Genomic DNA, 25,415 nt, shown 5'->3' with positions numbered 1-25,415 from the left:
GAAATATTCTCAGTGAAGTTATTTGCTTGTTTGTTCCTTTCTTTCTGGTTATTAAACCAAAGTATTCACTAATAATCCAGGAAGCAGAGAACTAAGACATTAACCAGCTTGGGTCCAAACTAAAAGGAGATTAAAAACATAGCATTGTAATACAAACACAGCTTACAAGTGCAGCGTGTGTACCTACTGTTCTACCATTTAAACTTGGAAGAGCTGTACAAACAAGTCTATCTTGAGGAAACAGACTGGGGAATTTTCCATTTGGACTGTGTGCGATTTCACCAGGCGCTTCAAACTTGCAGAAGTCTGTGTTGCCAGACATTTGCTTCAAATTCGTTATCTACAGTTCTCCCCATTAAGATTTCCCTTTAACGAGAATGCTTTTTTTAAAGGTTGTTCTTTCAGTGCAAACTTTTCTTCTACAGAGCTACAGATTAAATTAAAAAGAAAAATTAAAGAGACAGTGGCCCCATTTGGGAACCTGAATTAAAACTCTCTTCTCCATAACCTATGTCAGACCCAGATCAAGCTTTTAAATGCTGTGTCTTTTCGAAGTTCAGAGGAGAGCTGAAAAGATCAACAAGGAAGGTGAAATACTAATCAATGAAAAAATCAAGATGCGAAATTGCTATAGCAAATGTTAATGGTGGTCTGAGAGATCGTTACAGCCTTTTGATACAGGATGGGAATCTTCAAAAGAAGAAAACTTCAGCACTTAGTACATAACTAGAGAAGACCATCTTTTCTTCGGTTCTATAAATTCACCGAACACGTGTCGAGCAATAGAAACTAACTGTGTTACATAGTTAATTTAGACATGAATGAAAGTGCAATTTCATAAGCTTCAGGTCTCAAGATTTTCAAAATATTTGTTCTGCAAATGCAAGTAAGCAGTTTTTGGAGTGATTTTTATTGCAAAAGAAATAAACAGTAACCTATTTGCAAATAAGTCAACCACTTGGAACAGAATGTGTGGTACGTTATCAATAATTAAAATGAAGTCCAGTTTACTTAGGATAACCAATGTGGGATCAAAATATCATTTAAAATTGGTAGCTTCCATTTCTTGAGCACTGTGCAAAACACCTTCTATGCATTCGTTCATTTAAGACTTCTAACAGCCATGTGGTAGGTACCATTATTTTCTCTAATCTACCGAAAAGTAAGTCAAGGCTCGGAGGGGAACAATTACTTATCCAAGATTACAGCTAGTTAATGGCTAAGCTGAGCATGGTACCCAGTTTTTTGGGTTCCAAATTCAATGCCTATTCCACCACTCTTTGAAGGATGGGGTGGGGTTAGGACAAATTCTGATGATACTGAGTCCACCAACACATGTGAAGTGATAGCATCTTTGGCTTTCACTGCAAGGAGAGAAGGGAAGGCTAAGACATGAATGCCATACTTGCAGATACTATGCCTTCCTGTCATCCCTCATTTAACCTTGCACAAATCGTATCAGATGACTTCACTATTTTCCAAGTTCGCCATAAACCTTCAGAACACATAGTGCCTTTTGTGGCTATTTCATTGATTTGGAACATGCTTCTTCCTCTGGGTAAAATCTAACTTTCCACTCCCTGTCTCTATAAAGTCTGAATCGAAGCACCCCCTCTTCTGCATTCTCAGAGTGCTTTGTTTCATGATTAGAGCACTTAGCAGATTTACCTTGCATTATCATTAGGAGCGTACACGTCTATCACCAGCAGGAAAAGGCACGTTTCTTAAAGGAGTGCACCCAAAACGTCTTTATATCATCCATGCATCTTAAACAGCACCTTAAACACAGCAGGCTCTCAATAAATGTTTCATGTGTAGTTAAAATAAGAAACTTAGTTACAACTACCACAACATTTTATCAAAGAAAGGACTAGTCCCAAAGGAACTAGGGGGTACTTTTGCTAACTCTTTGTTTGTTTGTTTTTTAAGGACTTTTTTCAGATAGCCTTTCACATTCCAAAAAGCAATGGGGCTATTTTTCTGATTAGGAACCAGTGGTTTAAGTAATGTAAGCTGTGGATCAGTGGGCTTGCAATGATGGGGCTTATTGAAAGACAATCACACTCGGCATTGCTAAGGTTAATGGCACTGCTTCTTATAGAGGAAATATAAAAGTAGGAGAGAGGGAAGAAACCAATAAAAACATTTATACTCACCCTTAATAGTATGCAGAGTAGAACCCACTTAAGTGACTACCAACTAATGAAAACATCTTGGAAAGACCATGGGTTTTTTTTTTGGTTTTTTTTTTTTTTTGAGAAGCCTTTTATCTAGGTCCTACATTCATAGAGCAAACATTTTAAATGAATACAGGGTAAAAAAAGAATTAGACTAGTAATTGTTGTGAGTCATTGTGGTTCATATAACTTTCATCAGGCTAGTGAAATGAATGAACCATTTAACAAAGGAGGCTCTTCTCCACCAATTTATGTCCTATATGTCAGATTATAAGTAGGAACCTCCTCAGTAGGTACTACCAAGCAAAAAAAAAATCGTTTTGGGGATGAACGAACCTTGCTTGTCCTGCAGTACCTCTATATGGACACAGTCAAAGACTTTTCTGAAAAAGGGGAGATGAAAGAATTTGGCTCAACCAGAAAAATGCATGAACAGGCAAGTACATCATAGCCCTCCCAATATATCCTGGAGGTTTTCTTTCTGTGAAATGTATTATTTTCTTTTTTTAAATGAGCTTTGATGCCTTGAAGACACAACTGTCTGGTGGGCAGGGATTATGAGTGGGTAGAAATGGAGACTCAAAAGCAGAAAGAGAAGTTGGAATCAACAGGTGTTCAAAACTTCTTTCCAATGCCTTAAAGATAATTTGTCAGGGAATTTAAATTCTGTGCTTGACAGATCTTTCAGACTAGTGGCTTAAGAAAGAGGACACTAATATTTCCTTTTAAGACCACTAAATACACATAAGAATTACTGGAAACAACTGTATCCCTACAGCACTCACCATCTAGTGAAATCTATTTGCAAAAGCAACAAACACATAAGGTTAGAGCCTATTTTGCATCTGAGCTGACTGTCCCAGAAAAAGAAAAGTTTTGGGTGGGTGGGGTGGAGGAGGGTGATGGGGGGTGGGGGAATGGAGACAACTGTACTTGAACAACAATAAAAAGAAAGAAAAAAGAAGAAAAGAGAAAAAGGAAAAGGGAAAAAAAAAGAAAAGTTTAAGTTTAGATCCAACTAAAACTGGATCTAAATGTCATGTAGTAAATATATTCAGTGCAACTAAGAAGAGAGCCTGGGGATTCAGGGAGTTAAGAATGAATATACCTGAGTCAATGTGAGCCAAACATGGATACACTTCCACAGTCTAAAGATTCCTGCTGGAACATCATTATTAGAAATTGAGGGTTTCACATATTTATTTGTTTGGGCTATTTGAGGTCATATTAGGTGCTTACATTAAAAAAATTATCTTTGAAACCATGAATTCCAGCTTAGTTCAGAACAGTGGTGCCACAGTGAACACAGAAAGGATGGCTTTCAGGGTCCTCAGGACTCTGCAGGCATGGGGGTGAAGGTGTGCAGCAAACGGTAAAACATTCTGCCCACTACAGGGGGGCATCTGTTCCCCATGCAACAGCTTTGTAATCACATTCACTTGAAAATGAACACTGCTGGGTTAAAAGGGGGGAAAATGTGGAGTGTTACTTATTGGTCTCCTGACATTTTCCAGGGAACAGGGATGGCAATGAAGGACTTCCTGATGGCCTGAGGTCATTATTATGGTAACTTCATATACGGCTTGATTGCTTATAAAGTGTTTTCAGATACATTATCTCTTCGTCTCCGTATTAAATCCTTGGGAGTGAAGACCCATTTCATAGATGGGGAGGCTGAGGCACAGAGGGTAAGTACCTTTCCCATGGTCAGTCACAGTGAGTAAGTGGGGAAGCCTTAGAAGTATCTCACAGCCAGGCACATGCCAAAAGCAAGGCTCTGGCTCAGAGGGTGGCCCCATCCTTCTCACACCCGTTCCCCTGTTAAAGCTCAAGTTAGAGGACTACACTTTTCCTTTCAAAAACCAGTTTCCTCCAATAAGAAAATTATCAAACTCATCACTTCTTCAAGTTTTACCCATGTTCTTCACCCTACAAGGTCATGAAAAAGAAGAGTGAGCAAGACACCACATCTTATATTTATGCTTCTCCAGAAAGTATACTAATATACTTGTTAAAATCATATGAGCTGGCCTTTCTTTTCAGGCACATACTTGCTTAAACACTAATACAGACCCTGCTTCTATTTTATTCTTGTTTTCTTTTGCTCTGTCAACCTCTCACAGCACAGAGATCCTCCACGTCAGCTTTGCCATGTCACACGTGTTTATGTCCCCCTCTGACTAGTTACACCCAGCTCAGCCCCCTATAAAGTTTTCTGTTGGAGTGCTGCACTTTGGAAAGTTGCTGGCATTGGGCAGATGAGGACAGTGGTGGCGGTGAAAGGGGAGACCATCTAACGTGGAACCTGAAATCATGCAAGTCCCAGCCAAGTCCCAGGGAAAACCTTTCCTCCCTGACTGGCAGCACACTTTGCAAGACTTACCACGAAACCTTCCGCTGTGTCTGCAGCCTGCAGGCCTCCAGGTGTCCGGGGCACCTACCACAAGGGGCAAGCTGCTTCACCTGGCCACCTAAGCACTGACTATAAGAGAAGATGCACTGGGGGCTACACTCTCTACGCAGAGGTCCACTGAACACGGACAACATCATTTGTAACCTTACCAAAAGCAGACTTTTACAGGGAGGTCACCCCACATCAGACAACAGGGACATCATAAGTCATGAGACAACCATTCACTTCTGCATTTACAACAGATGTTGACCGACACCCACTACATGGGAGTCCTGTGCAAAGGAGGGAATGGTGAATGACAAAGGACACACAGTCCTTGCCTTCATGGAGCTTACAACCCACTTTGTAATGAAGTTGGCCTTTGCTGACGCTATCTAGAGAATCACACAAATCAATGTAATATTAAAAAATGTGATAATTTGATTCAAATTCTAAACAGATGACTTTCAAATAAACTGTACAACTCACTGGAAAGTTAAGAGGATGATTTCAATAGGCTTTCATATACCTTTTCGATTTCAGTTTAGTTTTTGGGAGAAGCAGTAACTTTCTTTCTTGGAAGCAGGGAGACTGAGAAAAGCAGAGTAAGAAATCACAGGACTGATTTCAAGGGTCCAGTTCTACCTCTGTTCCGTGTGTTCTCTGCAGCACATCACTTTACTCCTCTGGGCTTTGGAGTAACCAATGCCTGGACAGTGTCTGGCATACAGCAGAGATTTCTAACTAAGTATTGGTTGAATGAGTAAATGTAATATGTGAAGATTTAGGGTGAATATTTCTGTAGTTTGCAATAAACATTAAGAAGCTGGAGACAGAGTCAGGTAACACAGATTCATGTAACACGCTTAAGCACCAAATAAAATAGTGTCAAAGTGGCTCAGTTACCAGCAGGAAAATGTAGAACTGTGACTGTTATACTTTCTCATTGCATCCCTCAGACTTGTATTTTATCATTTAAACTCAACAAATGGACTTTTTCCGATTCCAACCCAGGATGGCTAGTACCTTGGATAGCAAATTCACCGGTGCCATGCTAAGCCTTTTCTTCAGTATTTACAGAAGAAAAGGCAACTTCAGTTTTAGTTTTGAGCACATCATATTTTCAATGCCTGAAAATGTCACTCTCAGAGCAAGGACTTCTCACATGGACAGACCTCTGCCTCTAACTATTTCATAAATGCACATGCAAATATCCTTGACCAGAAAACCTTGAGTATCATGTTCTCAGAATGTTAGTGTGATTACATGAAGTTCTTTTTAACTTTATTAGTTTCCATCCAACATCTACTAAATTGAATTAGAGCGAAGTGGGGAAGGCCTGGGTTCATAAGGTAGATGCCAAAGAAGTCACATTTTAATTTCGTCTCCATTTCTCATTTATAGATGCTTTCTATCTGTCAGCCTGTCAGTCAGCAAGCTTCATTCCCGGGAAAACATGCCAGACGACTGGCCATCTAAGAATTAAACATGATATGACTACTGTATTAGAAACTGTTCAGATATGAGATGCCTTAGCCAAACCAAACCTGATGTGGTGGGTTGAATGTTCTTCCTGCTTAACAAGGACCTTTCATCTTTTCTCTCACACATATAGAAACTGCAATCTCATTTACTACTTTATCAGGAGTACCAGAATTCATTGATTAGGAAAATGCATGGATAATACATTTTTTATGAATAAAGGAGTCCCCCAAGAACATAAATTTGCAAACTGCAAGGAAACAAATAGTGGAACCCCGCTGCATTTAGAACTAAACAAGAATGCGAAGAGGCTTGGAGAAGAAAGAATCAGAGAGAGAAGAGAGGGCAATGGTGACATGGCACAGAGGCCTAGGTGTTTGTAGAACAGAGTTCTTTAAAACCAATGTGAATTAGTTTGTGTGTTCTGAGACGTAAGCTCAGTGCTCCCTCCCCATTCCTGGTAACCTACAATTCCACCAAAGTCAGCTACTTACATAATTTCCACGTGCGCATGATACAGAAATACAGAGACGTGGCTGAACCCAACATCTGGGGCATAGGATATGGAAGGCAGCCTTGCACGGCTCAGGGGGAGAGCTATCAGTTAAACTAACTCGGCAGGTGTCAGAACCAAGAGCTAGAAGGGATTTTAGTCTGAAAACCTTTCCAAAATATGCAGAAATCCGAGGGTAGACTGTGAATTTCCTCAGAGTATGGAATGGGGGTTTTGAGCTAATTCTGAGGGGTGTAGAGACCCTAGGAAGCATCTAAGAATGCACACACACTTCAATATTTAGATCAAATACCGAGTGAAGCTCTCCTATGGACATGTATTACTCAACTATTGTCGTCCCTTGCCTAACTTTTGTCACTTGTACCAACTGCCATCATGTGCTCCCCAAACACTCTCCAGATACCTTGAAGAGATCACAATCTTATTTTGCGGCTAATGTTTGTGTTGTGTTCCAGCTACAGTGGTCTCCCTTGCTCGAGTACTCACCTGAGTAGCAGTGGGTCTACATCTATCTCATCACCTTTATATTCCCATTGCCTAACACAAGGATTAGCACATACATCAGTAAATATATGCACGATCAAGAAGGGTACGTTGGGAGGAGGCATTTTGTATAATCACATGTTACAGGTAATTATATTTTATATATAAATATGTTTATATATTATAGGTAATACAATTATATCATGTTATAGAATTATGTTTTTTCCCTTTAGAAGACTTTAAACTACTCCAATGGTGGTTACCAGGGGCTGGGGGTGGGAGGAGAATGGGAGACATGTCGTTTAAGGGTACATACGTGCAGCAAGCAGAAAAGTAAGTCCGGAGATGTAATACATGGTACAGTGATTGTAAACAACAGAACTGTATTATAAACACTAAATGTGCGAAGAGACTAGATCTTCATTGTTCCCAGCACTAGAAGAAATGATAATGTTAATGTTTGAAATGATAATGATGATGTTAATGATAAATGATAATGATTGTAACATTAGCTAACACCTCTGTATCCTTATATACAATTGTATTTAATATAAATGTATCAAATCAACATGTTAGATGCCTAGAACTTATATAATGTTATATGTCAAATATATCTCAGTTTTGAAGAAAAGACTTTAAACTACTGAGGACAAGATCTATGCATTGACTTGTTAATCAGTCAGTCATTCAATCCAAAAAGTGTTTGTTGAGGGCCAGACACTGTACTTGGAACACAACACAAATATTAGTTTCTGACCGCAAGGAGCACACAGTCTAGAACAGTGCTCTCCTCAGGGAGATGAAGCAGTACTTCCCCTGCCACCCGCTCTCTGTTGACCATGGACATGTGCCTCCACCCTCTTGAACCTCATTTTTCTCATCTTCTACCTCTTAGAATTATGTCAAATTAAGATAACATACCCAAGTGATTTAAAGCACCTAGTTCATAGCACTTCAGTTTTCTTGCCTCTCCTATTGCTGCACAGAAAAAAATCCACAAAGAAAGAGAACTGAACCCACATCTCAAATATTCTACACAATTATGAATGATTAGGCTAACCAAACTTTGTTAGGGTAATGTATTCTTCCTTAAGAAAAAGTATTCTTTCCTGGTCAATTTGTGGAGAGAAGGGCTGTCTGAGTCTTCTACTTTGAACTACTCTTTCTACTTACCCCCCCCCCAACACTATCGATTCTGCTCAGACAGAATTGAATTCAACAATATTTGTTGAAAGAATGAGTGAAGGGATACATAACAGAGATTATGGGCAGTTCCTGGGCACAGCCGGTCTTTACTGGTGTGGACGGGCACCTGCTTTTCTCTTCTCCCTCTCCTCCCCTCAGAGAAAGTCAAAGGCTATTATTAACCACTGGTCTATCGCAGAGGCTTCTGGGTCTTTTGACCAACAAGGACATCTTGTGAGATTTTCCTCTCATGGATCCTATTTCTCAAAGTACTTCGTTTACCATCTCTATTAAATAATGAATAATTCATCTATCCCCTACCTTTTATTAAATGAATCCAACACATAATTTCACACAGAGTCTCTGTAAGTGTAAGATAACCAATGAGTGCACAAATACAGATTCAAAAGCCAAAGTCTTTAGCCTGGGTAGCTCTATCAAGAAAAAGTAAAATTTATTTTGGGATTTTTCCTTCGTCCCCCTTCAAGGATCTCTAGTTGGTGACCACAGAACAAAAGTGTGTGTTAGTGTGAGCTGAGTTTTACTTACATGTATTTCATAATATTGATTTGCAAATCCAGTATAACTCAAGGAACATGCATGTTCTGGGCACTGCTACGTTTAGAACTGGCTGGTGCTCTGAAAGCAAGGTGCCTCCATGACCCCTTTCTACCATTAGGGATCCAAAGCTACAAGAATGAATTAAATTGAAAACCTTTCAGTTTGGACAGCACGGCAGTTTTAAAAGATAAACCTCTCTGTGGAGTTAACATGATCTGTGAATGTGGGACATGCTAGGAATCAGATATCCTAATGAACTTTGTCTTGCTCACTTGAAAGGGAGAATTAACTGATTCTTTTAAATAATTCAGAAATCTAAAATCAAAGGGATGAGGTGCAAATTTCTATTGTACTGCACAAAAAAATAGGGAATGGGAATAAACATTTCATGTTTTCAATAAAACTACATTCCTACATCTTTTCCAACTGAAATACTTTCAACTTTATTGCCAATCATAATTGTTTTATGCCATCCAACAAATACATGGCATCTGGTATAAATACCTTACAACTAATCTCATTTTCTACTCTTCACCTCCGGCAGAAAAATCAAATGAAAATTTCATCCATTGTCAAAAAGTATCCATTGTAGAGCCATGTACTCATGATACTTGAGACTGCAGACACGGGCGTAAAGAATGTTCATAAGAAAAATGAGAATGTACTTTTGCCATTAGAATGTAGTTTTTCCAAAAGAATTTAAAACAAGAAAAATATAGGTTCTAATATTTCCCTCTAGTATATGGTTCATGTCCATGAGGTAATGAGGTGAATAAAAGAGAAGGGTAAAGGGGCCCAAAAATATGGTGATGGAAGATGACTTGACTTTGGGTGGTGGGCACACAATGTGATATACAGATCATGTATCGCAGAGATGTACACTTGAAACCTATATGACCCTTTAACCAATATCACCCCAATAAACTTAATAAAATAATAAGACACTTTATTTAGTATTTACTATGAATTGTTACAAGTTCTCGGTGTGCACACACACACACACACATACATGCATACATACAATCCACAGAGAAACAGTTCTGTTAGTTTGGAAGACAAAATTAAGCCTGTGGGTGTCTGAACAAAGCTGAGGCAGATACCTGGGAGGATGAGATAAGGAATAAAGGAAGAGATGATGATCCTAGATGAGAGAACACGGGATGGAAAAGGAACTAACATTGTTTAAGCTCAAAACAAAACAGCAACAAAAACATGTTTCCTGGGAATGTGATGACATCCCACCTTATAAATGAGGAAACACAAGTCCAAGAGTTTAAATTACTTGTCCATTTATACAAGTGATAAGAACCAGAGTTTGAATACTATTCTTTCTGTAATACAATGCAGTGGGTAAAACATTGAGATTCTGGAGTTTGTTTGAATACTCTTTCTGCCTTTCGTTAAAGACTCTACTTTCTCGACTATGGGCAAGCTATTTAAATGCTTTGTGCCTCAGTTTCCACATTGGTAAAGTGGGCACACTAATAGTACCTATCTCCACAAGGTTACATTAGGATTAAATAAAATCATCAATATAGAACTCTTAGCACAACACCTTGTTGGGGTGGCCATAAAGATGAGTCACTCAGATCACTTGTCACAAGGACTGTAACTGCCTGACAACCCCAGCTGACACCTCTCTGGTTCCACGACCACGTTTGTTCCACGCCCAGGTTTTCTCAGGTTCCCGGCCAGTGACTAAGTGGGAGGATGCTAGTGCAGCCCCATTCCTATGGGACCAAGAACTTTTGTAACAGGTAACTTTGGCTCAAAGACTCTCCATGGGCTTGTTCAAAACTTTCTTAGAAGCTTCTTGATGTCTAGGCTTCTCCCTACACTCTCCTCCTTCCTTCCCCTTCTCCTTTCACAGGTTTCAGATTAGTACAGACAGTCCTGATTCATGATGGTTCAACTTAGCAGGTTTTCGACCTCATGATGAGGCAAAAGCAATACAAGTTCAGCAGAAACCACACTTCAAATTCTGAATTTTGACCTTGTCTTGGGCTTTTGATATGTGGGGTGGCATATGGTGATGCTGGGCAGTAGCAGCAAGCAGGAGCTCCCAGCCAGCCACATGACCAGCAGTGTGAACAACGGCTACTCTATAATGTAATCAGCATGTAGATGATCCATTTTAATGATTTTGCCCAACTGTAGGCTAAAGTAACTGTCCTGAGAACATTTAAAGCAGGCTAGGCTAAGCTATCGTGTTTAGTAGGTTAATTAAAAGCATTTTCAACTCACAATGGGTTTATCTGGACAGAACCCCACTGTAAGCTGAGGGGCATCTGTGTTGCATTCGAAGCCTCTCCTAGCCTACTTTTCCTCCCTCCCCAGAGTTCATAGGTTTTACCCCAATACATACATGCACATCTAGTCACACCAAAGCATATTCTTCTTAAAGGACTCAGACTAACATACCAGCATACAGAAAGCCCACAATGAATGTGAGCTATTCTCATGATTATTATCACTAAAGTTATTCTTTTTGTAACTATTTGGCTCTGAAGCTCAAAAGAATTTAATCCTATTTTTCTAAACTGCTTCCCTTGAATCTGTTTTAAAGTAGGAGAATTCAAAGACCACACTGTGTTTCTGTAACATGTTCACACAAGTGGTGTCATACCTAACAAAACAGTCCTCAATTACAAATGGGAACATATATTCAGTTTCCCATACAGCACATGAAAACTACGGCACCTTCAATTTTCAAGTGTAGCTGAAATGTCTTTTCTCTACTTCACCTTTGAATGTGGAATTTCCCAGGGCTTTATTATTTGACTGATTTTCTACTTTCATCATCTTTCATGAGGCAAACATTCTGCCAACAACTAGATCTTGTGACAAGGTATACTTCCTTTGCATTTGCTTTGAAGAAGTGACTCACCTACAGTCCCAATGGCTTGCTCAATTAATATCTCACTAATTAAACTTATACACTTACTTGCATAGGTTGAGTGGCTCATTGTTCCAAGATAACTGCTGGGCTAGGTACCAGCAGATGCGGCAGGAACGGAATTTAAGCAGTCAAGTCATTCAAACTTTGTGGTACTCTTCCTGGGTTTGATTTTCAGTGGGTTAAATTCCAGTGGTTTGACCCTTTGTGATCAGGGGAATCATCACAGATGAATCAAACCTTTTCATATGCTGCTAACTCTTGCCTACATAACCTCCATGAAAGTGTGTAGAGAATTAGAATGGGCTGCCAGATAAAATATAGGAGTTGGTTTAGATAAATAAGAAATACTTTCTTTGCATAACTATATCCCATGTAATACTAAAAAATGATTCATTGTTTATCTGAAATAAATTTAACTTGGCATCTTATTTTTTTATTTGCTAAATCTGGCAACTATGAGAAAGAAAAATCAAGCTTCACGGTAAATGGACTTGGGACCTGGGGGTTTCCAATCTAAACGGTGTCTGTTGTGAGATAAGGGTTCAGCTGAAACCCAACAGATTTTGACCTCCATTAAATGAAAAAAGGAATCACTTGCACAAGTGGGTCTGTGAAGTCAAATGTCTCATGCAAGTGACGCAGCTTACAGCATACATGCATAAGGGGAAACCTTTGGGGATACTAAAAGATGTCACCATGGCAGACGAGAGAGTCTCATTCTTTGATGATGTTATAAACTGGGTCTTGTCATTTGCTCACCACTGAACATTAAGTATCTAACACATCACAGGCACTTAGGATGCAACTACACTATCAAGAAATGAATGGATTTGGTATAAGCATTCCTCTGTGGAGCATATCATGGCTTTGGGTTTGCCAAGGGTTTGCCAAGTCCTTCCCTTAGCCTAAGTCCAGCATAATTTGGCTTCCTGCTACCCCCATCTCCAACTGTCCTCTCCTTCATTTATGCCTCTCAACCCACACAAATCCCATTTCCTTTCCTCCAACATGTCTCAAGGCCTCTCCATTTACTGTTCCCTCCTCCCAGAACAAAAGTCTCTAATAGCTACACAGTTCTCTTCGTCATCTTCTCAGGTCATAGCACAAAGGTCAACAAATCAGAAAGGCCTTCTCTGACCACACTGTGTAAAATAGCATCCACATCCTCATCTGCTTATCCCCTTATCTTGCTTCATTTAATATCACCTGGCATCTGACACATATATTAGTTAGTTCACTGTCTGTCTTCCCCTACCAGAAGATAAGTGCCATAAGGCGAGATATTTTGTCTGTTTTATTCAGCACAGTGCCTGATTCTTAAAATGCACTAAGTATTTGTTCAATGAATGGATGAATGTAACCTTTCTCCCTTACTAGACTATGAGGCCTTTAAGAACAGGATGTTATGGTGACTGCCGGGGGGAGGGGGTACAAAGGGACTAAATGATAATGGAAAAAATACAATAAATTTAAAAAAAAGAACAGGATGTCTGGTCCAACTTTGTATTCCTTCAATGCATCTAGAATATAGTCCAAATGTACCCAGCAGATTCTTAATAACTATCTGTTGAATTACTTATGAGAAAATTGAGGTACAAGTCTTTAAATGACTTGGACAACTGATTTTCCCAAAACAGATGCTCATTGTCAGGCTTGTAATGACAACTGTCCTTTGCTAATGTTACCTATTCCGAAGCTGTGATTTGCCTTCTTGTTCTTCTCTTGAGTTTACAAATGCCACTTGCTGAGAAGCTCTCTGGTTGCAAGATGCATACAAAGATCTAAGAAAACCCTAACTTTCCTCCATGGAGAGATTGTTGGAAGCTTATGCCTATTTTGCTGGGCTTTTCCACAACATCCTGTACACTTGCCTCTTTGGATATTTACCATATAATGCCCGCAGATAAGGCATATCAGACTCTCTAGTTCCCTTTGGGTTAAAATCAACCATATATAAAAGTTGACAACTGAGATGGGGCAGAGTAATCTGCAGTAAATACTGCCCCTCCCCCCACCTCTATTTGAGATATCCCAGTGGATTTCCTGAAGGACACGCTAATGCCACGGGAACGGAGTTGCCTGTAGCTGAGTAAAACCCAAAGAAAAGAAGAGAAAAAAAATGAGGAAGCTTTAGGGAGAAAAGGTGCCAAAAACCCTTGTGGCCACATGAATTTTTCTAGCAGACAACTAATCAATCTGGATTAGGGACTCCAAATCCCCAAATAAATTATTTATATTACACCCATTTCACTAATATTATCTGCAATTGGATAATTCCTTCCAAAAAATAATACACAGACTTTAAAACGACAAATTCACATTCTAGTGTCAAACCAGACCCTATTATTTGTGGTAAGGCAAGCTCGTACTCTGTTCCTGACCCAGACCAGCCTGGCTGATACTTCGCCATGCAGATTTTTAATTGATGGAGAGGGGTGTGAAAGTGACCATCAGAAGTACACGGCAGGTCCTGCTAAGGACATCTATGTCAAAGAGTCCTGTCAGAGTTGGTGCAGGCTTAGATCACAGGGAGACGGCAAGAGCAGATGGAGCTGCAGCCGTCCACCAGGTGCACCTCCTACTGTTCTGCGATTTGATGACGGCTCCTCATTTGATCTCTTTTCTGAGCCCAGTTCAAATATTACATGAATTGTATTGCTTTGTATCTTTAGAATAGAGATCTATGGATAAATTTGCACAATCCCAAATAAATTATAAACAAACACTTAAAAATGCTTTTCCACATGGACTGTTACATCCAATGAATGCTCAAATGGTAAATTTGAGGACCAGAAAGAAGCCCTTTTTTTCTTCCTTTCTCTGTAACTATTTCTGTGTGAGGGGTTGGAGGCTGGTTGGGGGAGGGGGTGGTGACAGGGAAAGATATCTGAAATAGACCACCCAGCCAGTGCATTTCAGAATTTAGAAATCAGGGGAACAGAGTCTAAAACATTCCCTACTTTGGCTACTAGCCAACCACTTAAAGTCTATTCAGCTAGTTATCCTCTGTATGTAGACAATAAAATATCCATAATGTGTGAGGTAAAACTACTTTTTTAAAATCACTACAAATTGCCTCCCTATTTTTCAGTTGAAAAGGCTCCTTAACTAGAGTAGGTCCTGTGCAAAGCTTGGCACACTCCACACTGCAGGACACAAGTGGGGGAAGCCCCAGCCTCACCTGGTACCTCCTCTTTCACAAGGCAAGATTCAAGAATTTCCTTTGTCTGGAGGCATTTCTAAAGAGCCTCTCCAAACAACGGTGGGTCACATCTGCTAACAATATTTAAGGAAGTACAAGTCACCTGCTCTCAGATCTACCTTTTTAGATCAAACCAAACTCTAGTTCCCTAGTTTCTTGAAGAAGAGAGACTAGCTTCACTGCATTGTTAAAAAATTCATCAGTCAGAATTTAATTATACTGATCTAGAAATGGAGAAGGCATTTAGGTTTTAATGTCTCCTTGAGTTGGGACCTCTACATTTTAGAATATTGATCATTACTGTATGGCTGCTATTTTGGTGGTCACTCTACTGTATCTGTCCCCACAGGGTTTTTTGAAAGAACACTGAAGAGAATAACTGTTGCTAGGCAATTTAAAGGAAAGTCATGGAAATTATGAAATATTGACAAATTGTATTTACAAGTCAGAGGTGCTAGAATGCTCCTGCTTTCCCAGTAAAATGCACCTGTAAGGCTGCATTGCCTACAAAATTCCTAAAAATGACTCAACTAAAATGACACATTAATCAAAACAGTTCCTACAACAGGCATTCCACCTAGTAGTAAGAGATAATTCTTAGAGTTTGGAATTATGAATTTTATTTTGTTTTCCCACTATGTATTAATATTGTAATATAATAATACACTATATATTTGAGGAGGTAATGAAAAAAAGTTAAAGCAAAAGGCCTGCAATTTGTAGAGAGACTATTATCAGATAAAAAGAACACTTATCCAAAAGGAAAACAGAAGTTTACGGTTCTTTTATGCCATCTCTAAATTTTAAAGTGAATCCTACATATAAATTGTAAATCAGGAAGTTAGTAGCCTGGAAGTTATTTCATATTTAAATACTCAAAATACAGAAATGAGTTAAATGATAACTAATGAGATTTTGACAACTATGGTTTAAGAAAAGTACATTCCTTGTTCATCTAGCAACATTTAGCAATGATACCTATTTAACAATGTAAGATGGGAATGACATAAAGGAAGATGGTGAACATGAGAGCTAGATTCAACCAATACTCCAGGGTGATTTTCAAATTGGCAGGTAAGCTGGCAATTTTCAAAATCTGGGGCAAGCATCACGAGTAATGGCCTTCCACTGATTGCAAAGGGTTATTGCCACCAACATATGTGTAACGATCAGTTAAATGAGGGAGAACAACTGTGCTTAAGCATAAAGAACATAACCTAAATACCAACTTTGATTTTCTGTTATAAATATCACATTTTAAAAACCTCTTAGATTAGTTATTAATATTAGTAGGCTGTTCAGGTGGAGTTAGAAAATAGAAAAAACAAAACAAAATATGTGAACACGTGTTTTCTCTGGCAAGGGAGACTCTTTCTCTGGCCTTTCTCTGGCAAGGGAGTCTCACAATTTCTTTCTTTTCTTTTCCTCTTTTTATTTCTTTCTTTCTTTTAGTTAAGGTGCTTTCACGGTGAGTCACAGTGGGAAACGTGCTTTCACAGTGCCAGTGTTGGACTGTGCTATTCCCTCAGACATTGACTCGGTGCAGCCCCACAGCAGCGTGCCTTGAATTAAGTAGGGGGCTATCGCATGAGCTTTTCCTTCACTAATAACTGGCCTGATGCACCACAGAATGAAAGCTTTGGGGGACCGCACAAACCCTGTAAATATCAGGTACAGACTTCAAAAGTTCTGTCTCATAACTACTTTTCACAGTAGCCGAATTACAACATGGGAGTTCACCAAGGTGGTCTGGGTAGGTGTTCCAAGTTGAAGTCCAACAAATAAGACTTAAAACCTTCACAAGCTCTTGAAAAGCCAGAAAGGGGGGTCTAGCGATATTCAAAAGGATTGTATAAATGACACCAGTCAGAGCTGAGAACTTAGTCAGGATTGCATTCCCTATGATAATCTACCAGAAGCTAACAGTTATGATGGTATTTCATGTACAAGTAACCCTTGAACAACTTGGGGGTTAGGAGTGCCAAACCCCCATGCAATAAAAAATCTGAATATTACTTTTAATTCCCCCCCAAATTAGACATCCTTCAGTGTCTGAAGGAAACTGATTTTAGGATCCCCGTGGACCCCAGAATCTACAGATGGTCATATTCCCAATATAAGAGTGTGGAGCAATGCATCCGGTCAGTCCTCCACATCCGCGCCTTCCTACCTGCTGATCCCAAACAATGCAGGTGTTTATCGGAAAAAAAAAACCAAAACTATGTGTAAGTGGGCCCATCAGTTCAAACCTGTGTTCAAACCTGTGTTTGACCACTTCTGCTCATTGGGGTGGGGTAGAAGCTGAGGTACAACTTGATCTACTGTGTTCATTAGCACCGAAGCCCAGCCTTGGCTTCCTAGCACTATTCGTATCCATGTCTTATGTCCATGTGTGTGTGTACAACTGTACCCCACACCCATATGAGATTTTCAACTTCTCCAGGGTTTTATTTTTATTTTTTTTTCTTAAAACTTCTTGGTAAGTCAACAGTGGGCACAGACTCAAAAAAAATATTTGGTGATAATGACAATATATTCATCTATTAATTAACTTTCTTTGTTAAGTAAATAAATATCTGGTAACTACTAAGTTCAAGGCACAGAGCTATGTGCTATACATGATGTTTTAAAAAGGAATTTGCCATGAATCCTACTCTTAATCAGATTATAGTTTTTAATAAGATGGATTCCATTTGGTTTGAGCCAAGGAAAAACTCAGCTAAAATTGAAGACATCTAGGAGGAGGCCCTTCTTTCCAGAACCACCTTCTTCATGAGGTTCTTCTGAGGGTTCTATAAACTCTGAATCGCCTTTGTAGTTCTCAACTCCTGGGAGCTGAAAGAATGTGAGGACCAGAACTAAACAGTGAAACAGATGTGGCACTATGGAGATCACGGACAGATTTAAAGATTTGTGGCTGATGTTTCAGAACAGAGTAGGTATCTACAAAAGACGTGTCTAAGTCTTGGTTTATTTCCGGCCCTATCCCTCTTCCAATCTCCAGTTCCCAGCTTTTGACCTCTCGCATATGTGTATTCATTACTCATAGGACAAGCTTTGCCTGGACAGCAGTAACGGTTACCTTTCTCTGAGCCCTTACTATGAACCAGATCTAATGCTGTTTCATACACATATCCTCAGTTCGACACTCACAGGGTAGGCTCCTTTGGTATTTCTCTTTTACTGATGAGAAAACTGAGACTGGGGTAATAGCTTAGTCAAAGTCACTCAGGCATTATTTCATTTCAACTCAGGTCTGTTTGACTCTGCAGGTAGAGTTCCATCATGTATTAGACCAATTTTGAGATTCAGAGATTCTGATATTTTATCTTTGGGCTTCAGATAATTCCTTCAAAATTCACATCTAATACTCTAACTGGACAAAGATTTGTATTCTTTTACAGTTGAGTCTTAAGGGAGTACAAAAAAAGAAAGCAAAAATTCCACAGGGGTTAAAAAACAGACTAGTTGGACAGGGAAGAAACAGCTGCATCCACTTTAGGTAAAGTTACATGGCCTAGTTTATAGTTTTGGATGAAACAGCATGTTACCATTTGTCTATTCACTCTCCATGGTTTACTAGGAAAATACCATTCGTTTCCCATTACCTTTCTCTTCAAGAGCTAGGATAAAAAAGAATATTATTTCCCCTTGCATATATACATAAAGAAGCAGTAATGAATTCCCATTTTATTTGAAGACCAGAGTGTGTCACTTCTTTATCAATCAAGATTCCAAAAATTCTTAGAGTTTTGTTGACGCATTTAAGAGAGTTCCCTCTTTAAAAGCAAAAATGAAACAAACAAACAAACAAAAACCTTTCAGGAACTCATGTTCGATAACCTGGGGTTACGGAAAGAGAAAGAACACTCGAACAAAGCAACACCAGGAAGTTATCTAATGCATATAAATACTTAGCCCTGAAATCCTCAATTATTTTCCTTCAGGGATTATGTCTTTAGAGAAGAGAGAAGATCATTTTGCCCCAATAACTTCATCTGAGATTGACACACAGCAAACAGAGGAAACTGAATAGGCGGATGTTCCCCTAGTTCCAGCTTCAGTTAGAGTTGTCTAAGACATAGCAACTTCTACTTCTTTTTCTTTGAGACAAATAGAAATTTGAAACATGGGAACTTATGACTATCCCTCTGAGATACTGATACTTTCTTTCTTTGAACCCACATGATGCCCCAAAATGGTACCATGAATCCTAGAGGTGCAACCAAGTAGTTGGGAGTTAAAAGCAAACTTGGCTAGTATTGCCGTGCCTTTGGCCGAAAAGCCCAGGCTCAATCCTGGTTGCTTTCTGGAATGGGAAGCGCACAGGATCGGCATCACAGGCAGCTAGCTCCAGAAAGGCATGCCAGGCCTCCCGAGCTCTCAATTTATATTTGCATGTGAACAGCTTGTCGGCCATTTTATGAAGACAGACGAGTCGCAGGACAGTGCGAGAGGGGCGGCCAGACTGAAGTACGTGAGCCACACACCCCTCCAGCCCACAAAGATTTAAAAAAGAAAATAAAATTAATATCTCTGAACACAACTTCAGGGAGATTTAAATATATGAAAAAACAAAACATTGAAGACATCACCTATAAGTAAGGTAGAATATAAGGAAAAAACAAATCTACAAATATTACTCATAAATGTTAACAAAAGTGAGATGTAGCCGTTTATGACACTAAAAACAAGCCTTCTGAGGTCTCTCTCTCTTTCTTTTAATGCCTGCTTTGAAGAGACAACTTTGACAGAAAATACCACCAAAATACCAGGATGAGAAGAGGACGAGCCAGATAGTCCATATTTAATTGTTAGAGCCCGGCGATGTTCTGAAGAATTTCCCACACCTGGGAAATGAAACAAATCCTGAAAAAGTAGTGATAGGATAGCTAATGAGGTAAGCTCAATCCTCCAAACCCACGATAGTGACATAATGCAGTTTACCTCTCCATCCCAACAGATCAGAGAAACAAAAGGGAAAATGTATAGAACAACAAAAGAGAGACTCGAGGAACAAGACCATGCTAGGTAGATGAAAAACAAATATTGTCGGATTGTACTGAGTAGAAAATAACAATAGTGACACTGAACAATAGCCAACAATTTTTAAAGTATAAACTATATGAACCTGTACATATGATTTTATTGAATTCTTCAACAGGTAGGAAATATTATTACCATACTATTTTAAAGGTAAGGAATACATCTGTCTCCTGAGAGTTAAATAACTTGGTGTTACAAAGGAAAGAAACAGCAGAGGCAGAATTTTAAAGCAGACCTGCCACCACAGCCTGGGCTTTTAACCATGATGCCATATTCTCCTCACAGGCCCCGCGAGGTCAAGTATTCCCATTACAGCCTCCAGTTCTATCCCCACGGAAGAGCACTTGAAACTTTATGAGATGATATCTATGAAAGTATACAATACAGTGTGTATCGTATGATAAGTACTGCTAGTTCACTTACTGGTTTTTATTGGAACTGATGACTTTACTCAGTCAAAATTTCCAACCAATGACAATCTTTTTCGTACTTGGAATGCATATCTCAAATTCAGTATTTTACCAGACGCTGTTGTATTCATACTTAAAGGATTTATTCTATTTATTCAAATTTCTGCAACAGAAAGTTTATATATTCGTGCAACTGAGGAATTTAATACTGTTGTAACCTTACTGTTTCATTTTGGACAATTTAAAGCAAAAAACCCTTCAGAGACCAAGATCATTTTCTTAAAGCAATTGGCAAAGTGTTATACTCTTAAAAGCCTCAAAAATACGTGTCAATAATCTTGAATCACTACTGAAGAGGATTGTGAGGCACTTGCACTTTAGATGGAACTAAAATAAGCCCTGGCTGGGTGGCTCAGTTGGTTGGAGCATTGTCCCGTCCACCAAAAGGTCACGGGTTCGATTCCTGGTCAGAGCACATACCTAGGTTGCAGGTTCAATCCCTGATTGGGGTGCCAATGGGAGGCAACTGATCAATGTTTTCCTCTCACATTGATGTTTCTCTCTCTCTGTCTCTCTCTCTAAAAATCAATAAACATATCCTCAGGTGAGAATTTAATAAATATATATAAAAAGAAACTAAAATACAATGAAAAAGTCATGATTCCTCACTTATGCTTTAGAAGATTCTAAGTTGGTAAGTGAATTCCACCTCTCATAGGAATCAACTTTCTTGGCAAGTAAAGTTTTCATTAGTACCCAATCCCGTTTGGGGGTGGAGATGCTGGAGTGATCTAGAGAATTTCTTGAGTCCTCAGTTGTTCCTACTGCAGGCCACCCATAGGGCAGACCCTGAAATCCTTGTACTCAGTTAGCTGCTGGCTACTGTGGACTCTCAAAGCTAAACTTACCATTTTCTGGCTGGTCCTTAATGTCAGCGTCACTTGGCTGGCTGGGACTTTCAGATTGACTTGAATCTGAAAAACATAAAAATACAGCCAACAATTATAGGGTCTGTGAGGGAAAGTGAACTAGAGGCGCCGGACTTTCTCAGAAGGTTCAGCATATAAACTAGGACTGAGAAAGTTACAGTGAGAAACAACATGATGAACAAAAAAGAGAAGAAAAGGGAGGAGGGGCGGCAGCAGCAGTCCGTGCCCTTAGAGAGGAGTCTCGGTTTTCTTTACACCTCCAGTGCATTTGGCTTGTGCCAGATCATAACTTGAAACTCTTCAGAAACCATTCTCTTACAGAGAGACCATTTCCAAACTGCTCTTCTCCATTATTTATACACTGCAGTCTGATAAAGACTTCATCCTTCATTACACACATCTGAAGCTTGATTCAGAACATAATAAAGTGTCAAAACATATTTTGAATCTGGTATATAAAAGCAGCCCAAACAACAGTAACAAGTTCTGTTGATATTTAGCTCTGTATTACAGCAACAGACTACGCAGACTAACACCATTAAATACTAGCGTCCTAATATTCTAGCACATTTACTTCAAGTAGCAGGATAAATCAGCGACGGCTTTCTCAAAGGTACGTGTCCCCCACTTTATATTATTTTTCTCTTATACTAATGCATTTGGGAGATTCTTAATGGGGCTTTTAGGGTCTTGTGCACCTTTCTCAAATTTCATTTTTTTAAATTAAAAAACCAATCGTTTTCAAACTGAAAAAAATAATTCAATTAATTTAACTTCTAAATGGGATAATTTGTAATAAAATAACAATTTTAAAATGAGATAAAATTAAGTTGGATCAAAAGAATTTCACAGACTGTACTTGAATAACAATGAAATTAGAGGAAAAAAAAGAATTTCACAGAATTGGGAGAATCAGTGAGGAGGAAAAAATCAGACAAAATAGGTCAAGGGAAAAATTTTTTGATGGAAGGCATTTTCTGAGACTTAAAACAGTATAAAGCATTATCTAAAAATAAAAATACTTTTCTAGAAAAATTTATATTATCTATAGAGAGCCTGAATCCAAACTTTACCTTGACTTTACAGGATTAGAATTAACTGTCTGAAATTTGACCACATTACAGCAAGAAGTTCAATGCAAGATCAAAAGATCATAGACTTAACTGAATAAATTGGAAATATTACCTCTGTTTCAACAGAGTTAGAGCAGTACCATTCTCTTTCTTGGATATATTGAAGAAAAAAAAAAAGAAGTAGCTCTACTAGTGACCTTGGGTCAAGAAATGCTAATTTATAACTTAGAAATTCTCCCTGCTTTTAAGCAAATGAATATTTTAATTATAGGGAAGTACTATAAAGAAAATGTCTATTTTTAAATTTTCAGATAATCTTAATCTGGTGACCATAGCAAAAAAATCTATGTTGATTCAAAGGTTCAAAGAGCAAAAATGTGAAGTGTGAATTTTTATTTAAGTCTGGCAAAAGTGATGGCTTTTACCATCTTGTAACAATCACCATAGTGAAGAAACAAACAGAAAGCATTACAGTTCGAAAAACTTCAGAGAAATCTTCAGAATGAACCACAAACCCCACACTGAAAATTGGAAAGGCAAGTTTATGCTGGACCATATTTGAAATTTTAACTTCATAAATTAATATTAATTTATAGCAAATGATTTAAAAATATGGCATGACTACCTTCTTTTTTTTCTAAGAAAAGATCCTGTAATTTTGCCTTTAAAATTGCAAATGAAATATCTAGAAGTCAGTCAACATGTTTTAGAAGAAAGACATACCTTCATTATTTTTATCCTGGAAAATTTTAAACCATTAACACCCATAATTAAAATGAAAGAAAATATCTAATTTTGTTTTAGGGAAAGTTGAAATCCTTCCTGATCAAGTCCCAAAATATATACATATAATCTTGCCAAATAGAACATTTTCTTTGGAGTAATACTAGCAAGCCTAACTTTTCTATAGGATAGCTCAGCCAATGTTCTTCTAGGTGTAATATCTTCACAATTAATTAGTTCTTTATTAACAAATGGAAAAACAATTTTCATCTCAATTAATTTTAATATACAATAGCCAATTGTTTTTCTGATATGTATCCATTAATATTAAGGCCAAAAGGATAATGCGACACAATTCTTTTTTTAATAATCTCAAGTGGACTTCTTTGGGTTTTTTTTTACTTTTCCATTACATTCTGTGCACCACGTATCTTTACAGAAATATAACATGATTATAGAAAACAGGAACAGCAACAAAAGATATATTCAAAGAAAATTTAAAATTCCAAGCCACTGAAAAAGAAACAAACAGCCAACGGCCGAGCAGCAGCAGAAGGCTCAGAGTGGGTCTGAAAGGGGCCGCGGTGAAAGCTCAGACGCAAACACTGGAGGAGGCACCTAGCCAAACTGAAAACGGAACTTAATTTCTCCAGTTTTATTCAAAGGCTGGAGATGCTGTTATCCTGATAAGACTGCATTCTAAAATATGCCGTCCTGGTAAGGAAGGGGCAAAGTCAAAGATCTGCATCAAAATAGAAATGATTTTAAAAGTTCAGTAATTATTTTCTACCACGGACCGTTTAATGCCGTTCTTTTCTGAACCTAGCAACAAAACTACCCAGTCCTGGTGCTATGCTATGCTGAGCACACACGGACAGTTTCTCTGCTGCTGCGAAAGGTCACCAGTGCTGTTAGGGAGCCATCCAGATGACCAGAATTACAAATTAATTCCTACCCATACATAATTGATACAAATGAAAGATCTTTTCCTTAAGCATTTGCATTCAAACACGATCATGAAGGTTAACAATTAATTTACTCCTCTTTTTTATACTTGGTGGAGGCCTGTCAGCAGCCAAGGTAACTTTATATCTTACTTTTATGGACAATTATCACGTGATTAGATGATTCCTGCCATCTGAAATCATGAGAGGCCCCCCCAAAACCAAATCTGACTGCACTGAATTGGATGCCATCTTAGGTCTGGCAGTGACTTTTCTCTGGTTCTCTAGTTGAAAACCAGATGATTTGTATATGACAATGAAGAGAATATTATTTAAAGTGTGTTTAAACGATGGAGATGGAAATGCTATTGTGAGGAAGTACATTAGCGTTATCAATTTTTTTCCCATCTAGGGATTTGCTTTTTGTTTAAGGAATCTTAGACTTCAACATAACCTTGAAAAGCAATATTTCTTTTGGTTTTTAAAAAATTTATGAGCAGAAATTTAAACCTAAAATAGACTGAGTTTGCATACTGGAGGCTGGGTTGAGACCTCTTAATTGAACACCAGTAGCCATCTATCTATGCATTTTCACGGCGCCTACAGCTATAACTTTGGAGTACTCAGACAAAGATATTCGCTATCGATATAATCGCTGGGGAAAGAATAAAATAAATCCTAATGCCTACATGTTAGTCTCTGCTGCCATAAGCTGGTGCAAGAATAGAAGCCTTGTGCTGCATTTGCTGCTTAGGCACATACGCAGCTCCCCCAAGCTCAGTTCAGCGCCCCTCAGCATGCGACCTCAGGGAATGTTCCTTTTGGGAAGCTGAAGGATGACTAAAAATGTCAACAAGATTAAAAATGATCAGGCAAAAACACAGATACCATTTCCGTGTGTTTCATGTTCTTTAGGCATGAAGCAAAGATGCAATGTTGCTCCATGTTGCCCTAGAATTAAACTTTCTCCTCTGCGGTACTTAACTGCACGTGTACCTGTTATGGTGCGACATATTAAGTTGCACTTAGATGTACTAAGGTGATTTTCAGTGATATCCGTGAGAATTTGAGCTCTGTCGGAAAACTCTTAGGTTATCCTCAGCACCTTCTAACGGTGCCTGGCCCAGTCAATGAGCCAATAACTGCTGAACTAAAGACATGAATTTTCACTGGTTGTTCAGCTTTCTAACACTGAACCACTGCCAGTGACTAAAAAAATACTAAGTTCACACCTAAAAGGCGACTTGGATTTATAAAATGATAAGAAGGGAGAAAAGGCCTTTATTTCTGCTGGATGTCCCCCTTCCGTTGGCCTTGGCAGGGGCGAGAGAGGCACATCTCTCTGGCTCGGGGCAGGGGAATCTCGCACAGGGTTTAGGAGTTGCAGACAACACC

At 38.7% G+C, this 25,415-nt stretch overlaps 1 protein-coding gene across 3 annotated transcripts in view; it reads right to left on the bottom strand.

The window, feature by feature from the left end:
- Positions 1–25,415, bottom strand: part of NFIA (nuclear factor I A) — a 367,285-nt gene that overhangs the window by 150,911 nt on the left and 190,959 nt on the right. For all 3 annotated transcript variants that reach the window (XM_045199431.2, XM_024565329.3, XM_024565326.3), the window contains exon 3: positions 21,260–21,325. In XM_045199431.2, the coding sequence (XP_045055366.1) occupies positions 21,260–21,325 (66 nt within the window). The remainder of the gene's footprint in view (positions 1–21,259; positions 21,326–25,415) is intronic.

The sequence above is a fragment of the Desmodus rotundus genome, chromosome 3, assembly GCF_022682495.2.
Source record: "Desmodus rotundus isolate HL8 chromosome 3, HLdesRot8A.1, whole genome shotgun sequence".
Lineage (NCBI taxonomy): Eukaryota > Metazoa > Chordata > Mammalia > Chiroptera > Phyllostomidae > Desmodus > Desmodus rotundus.
This window is presented reverse-complemented; position numbering and strand designations above follow the sequence as displayed.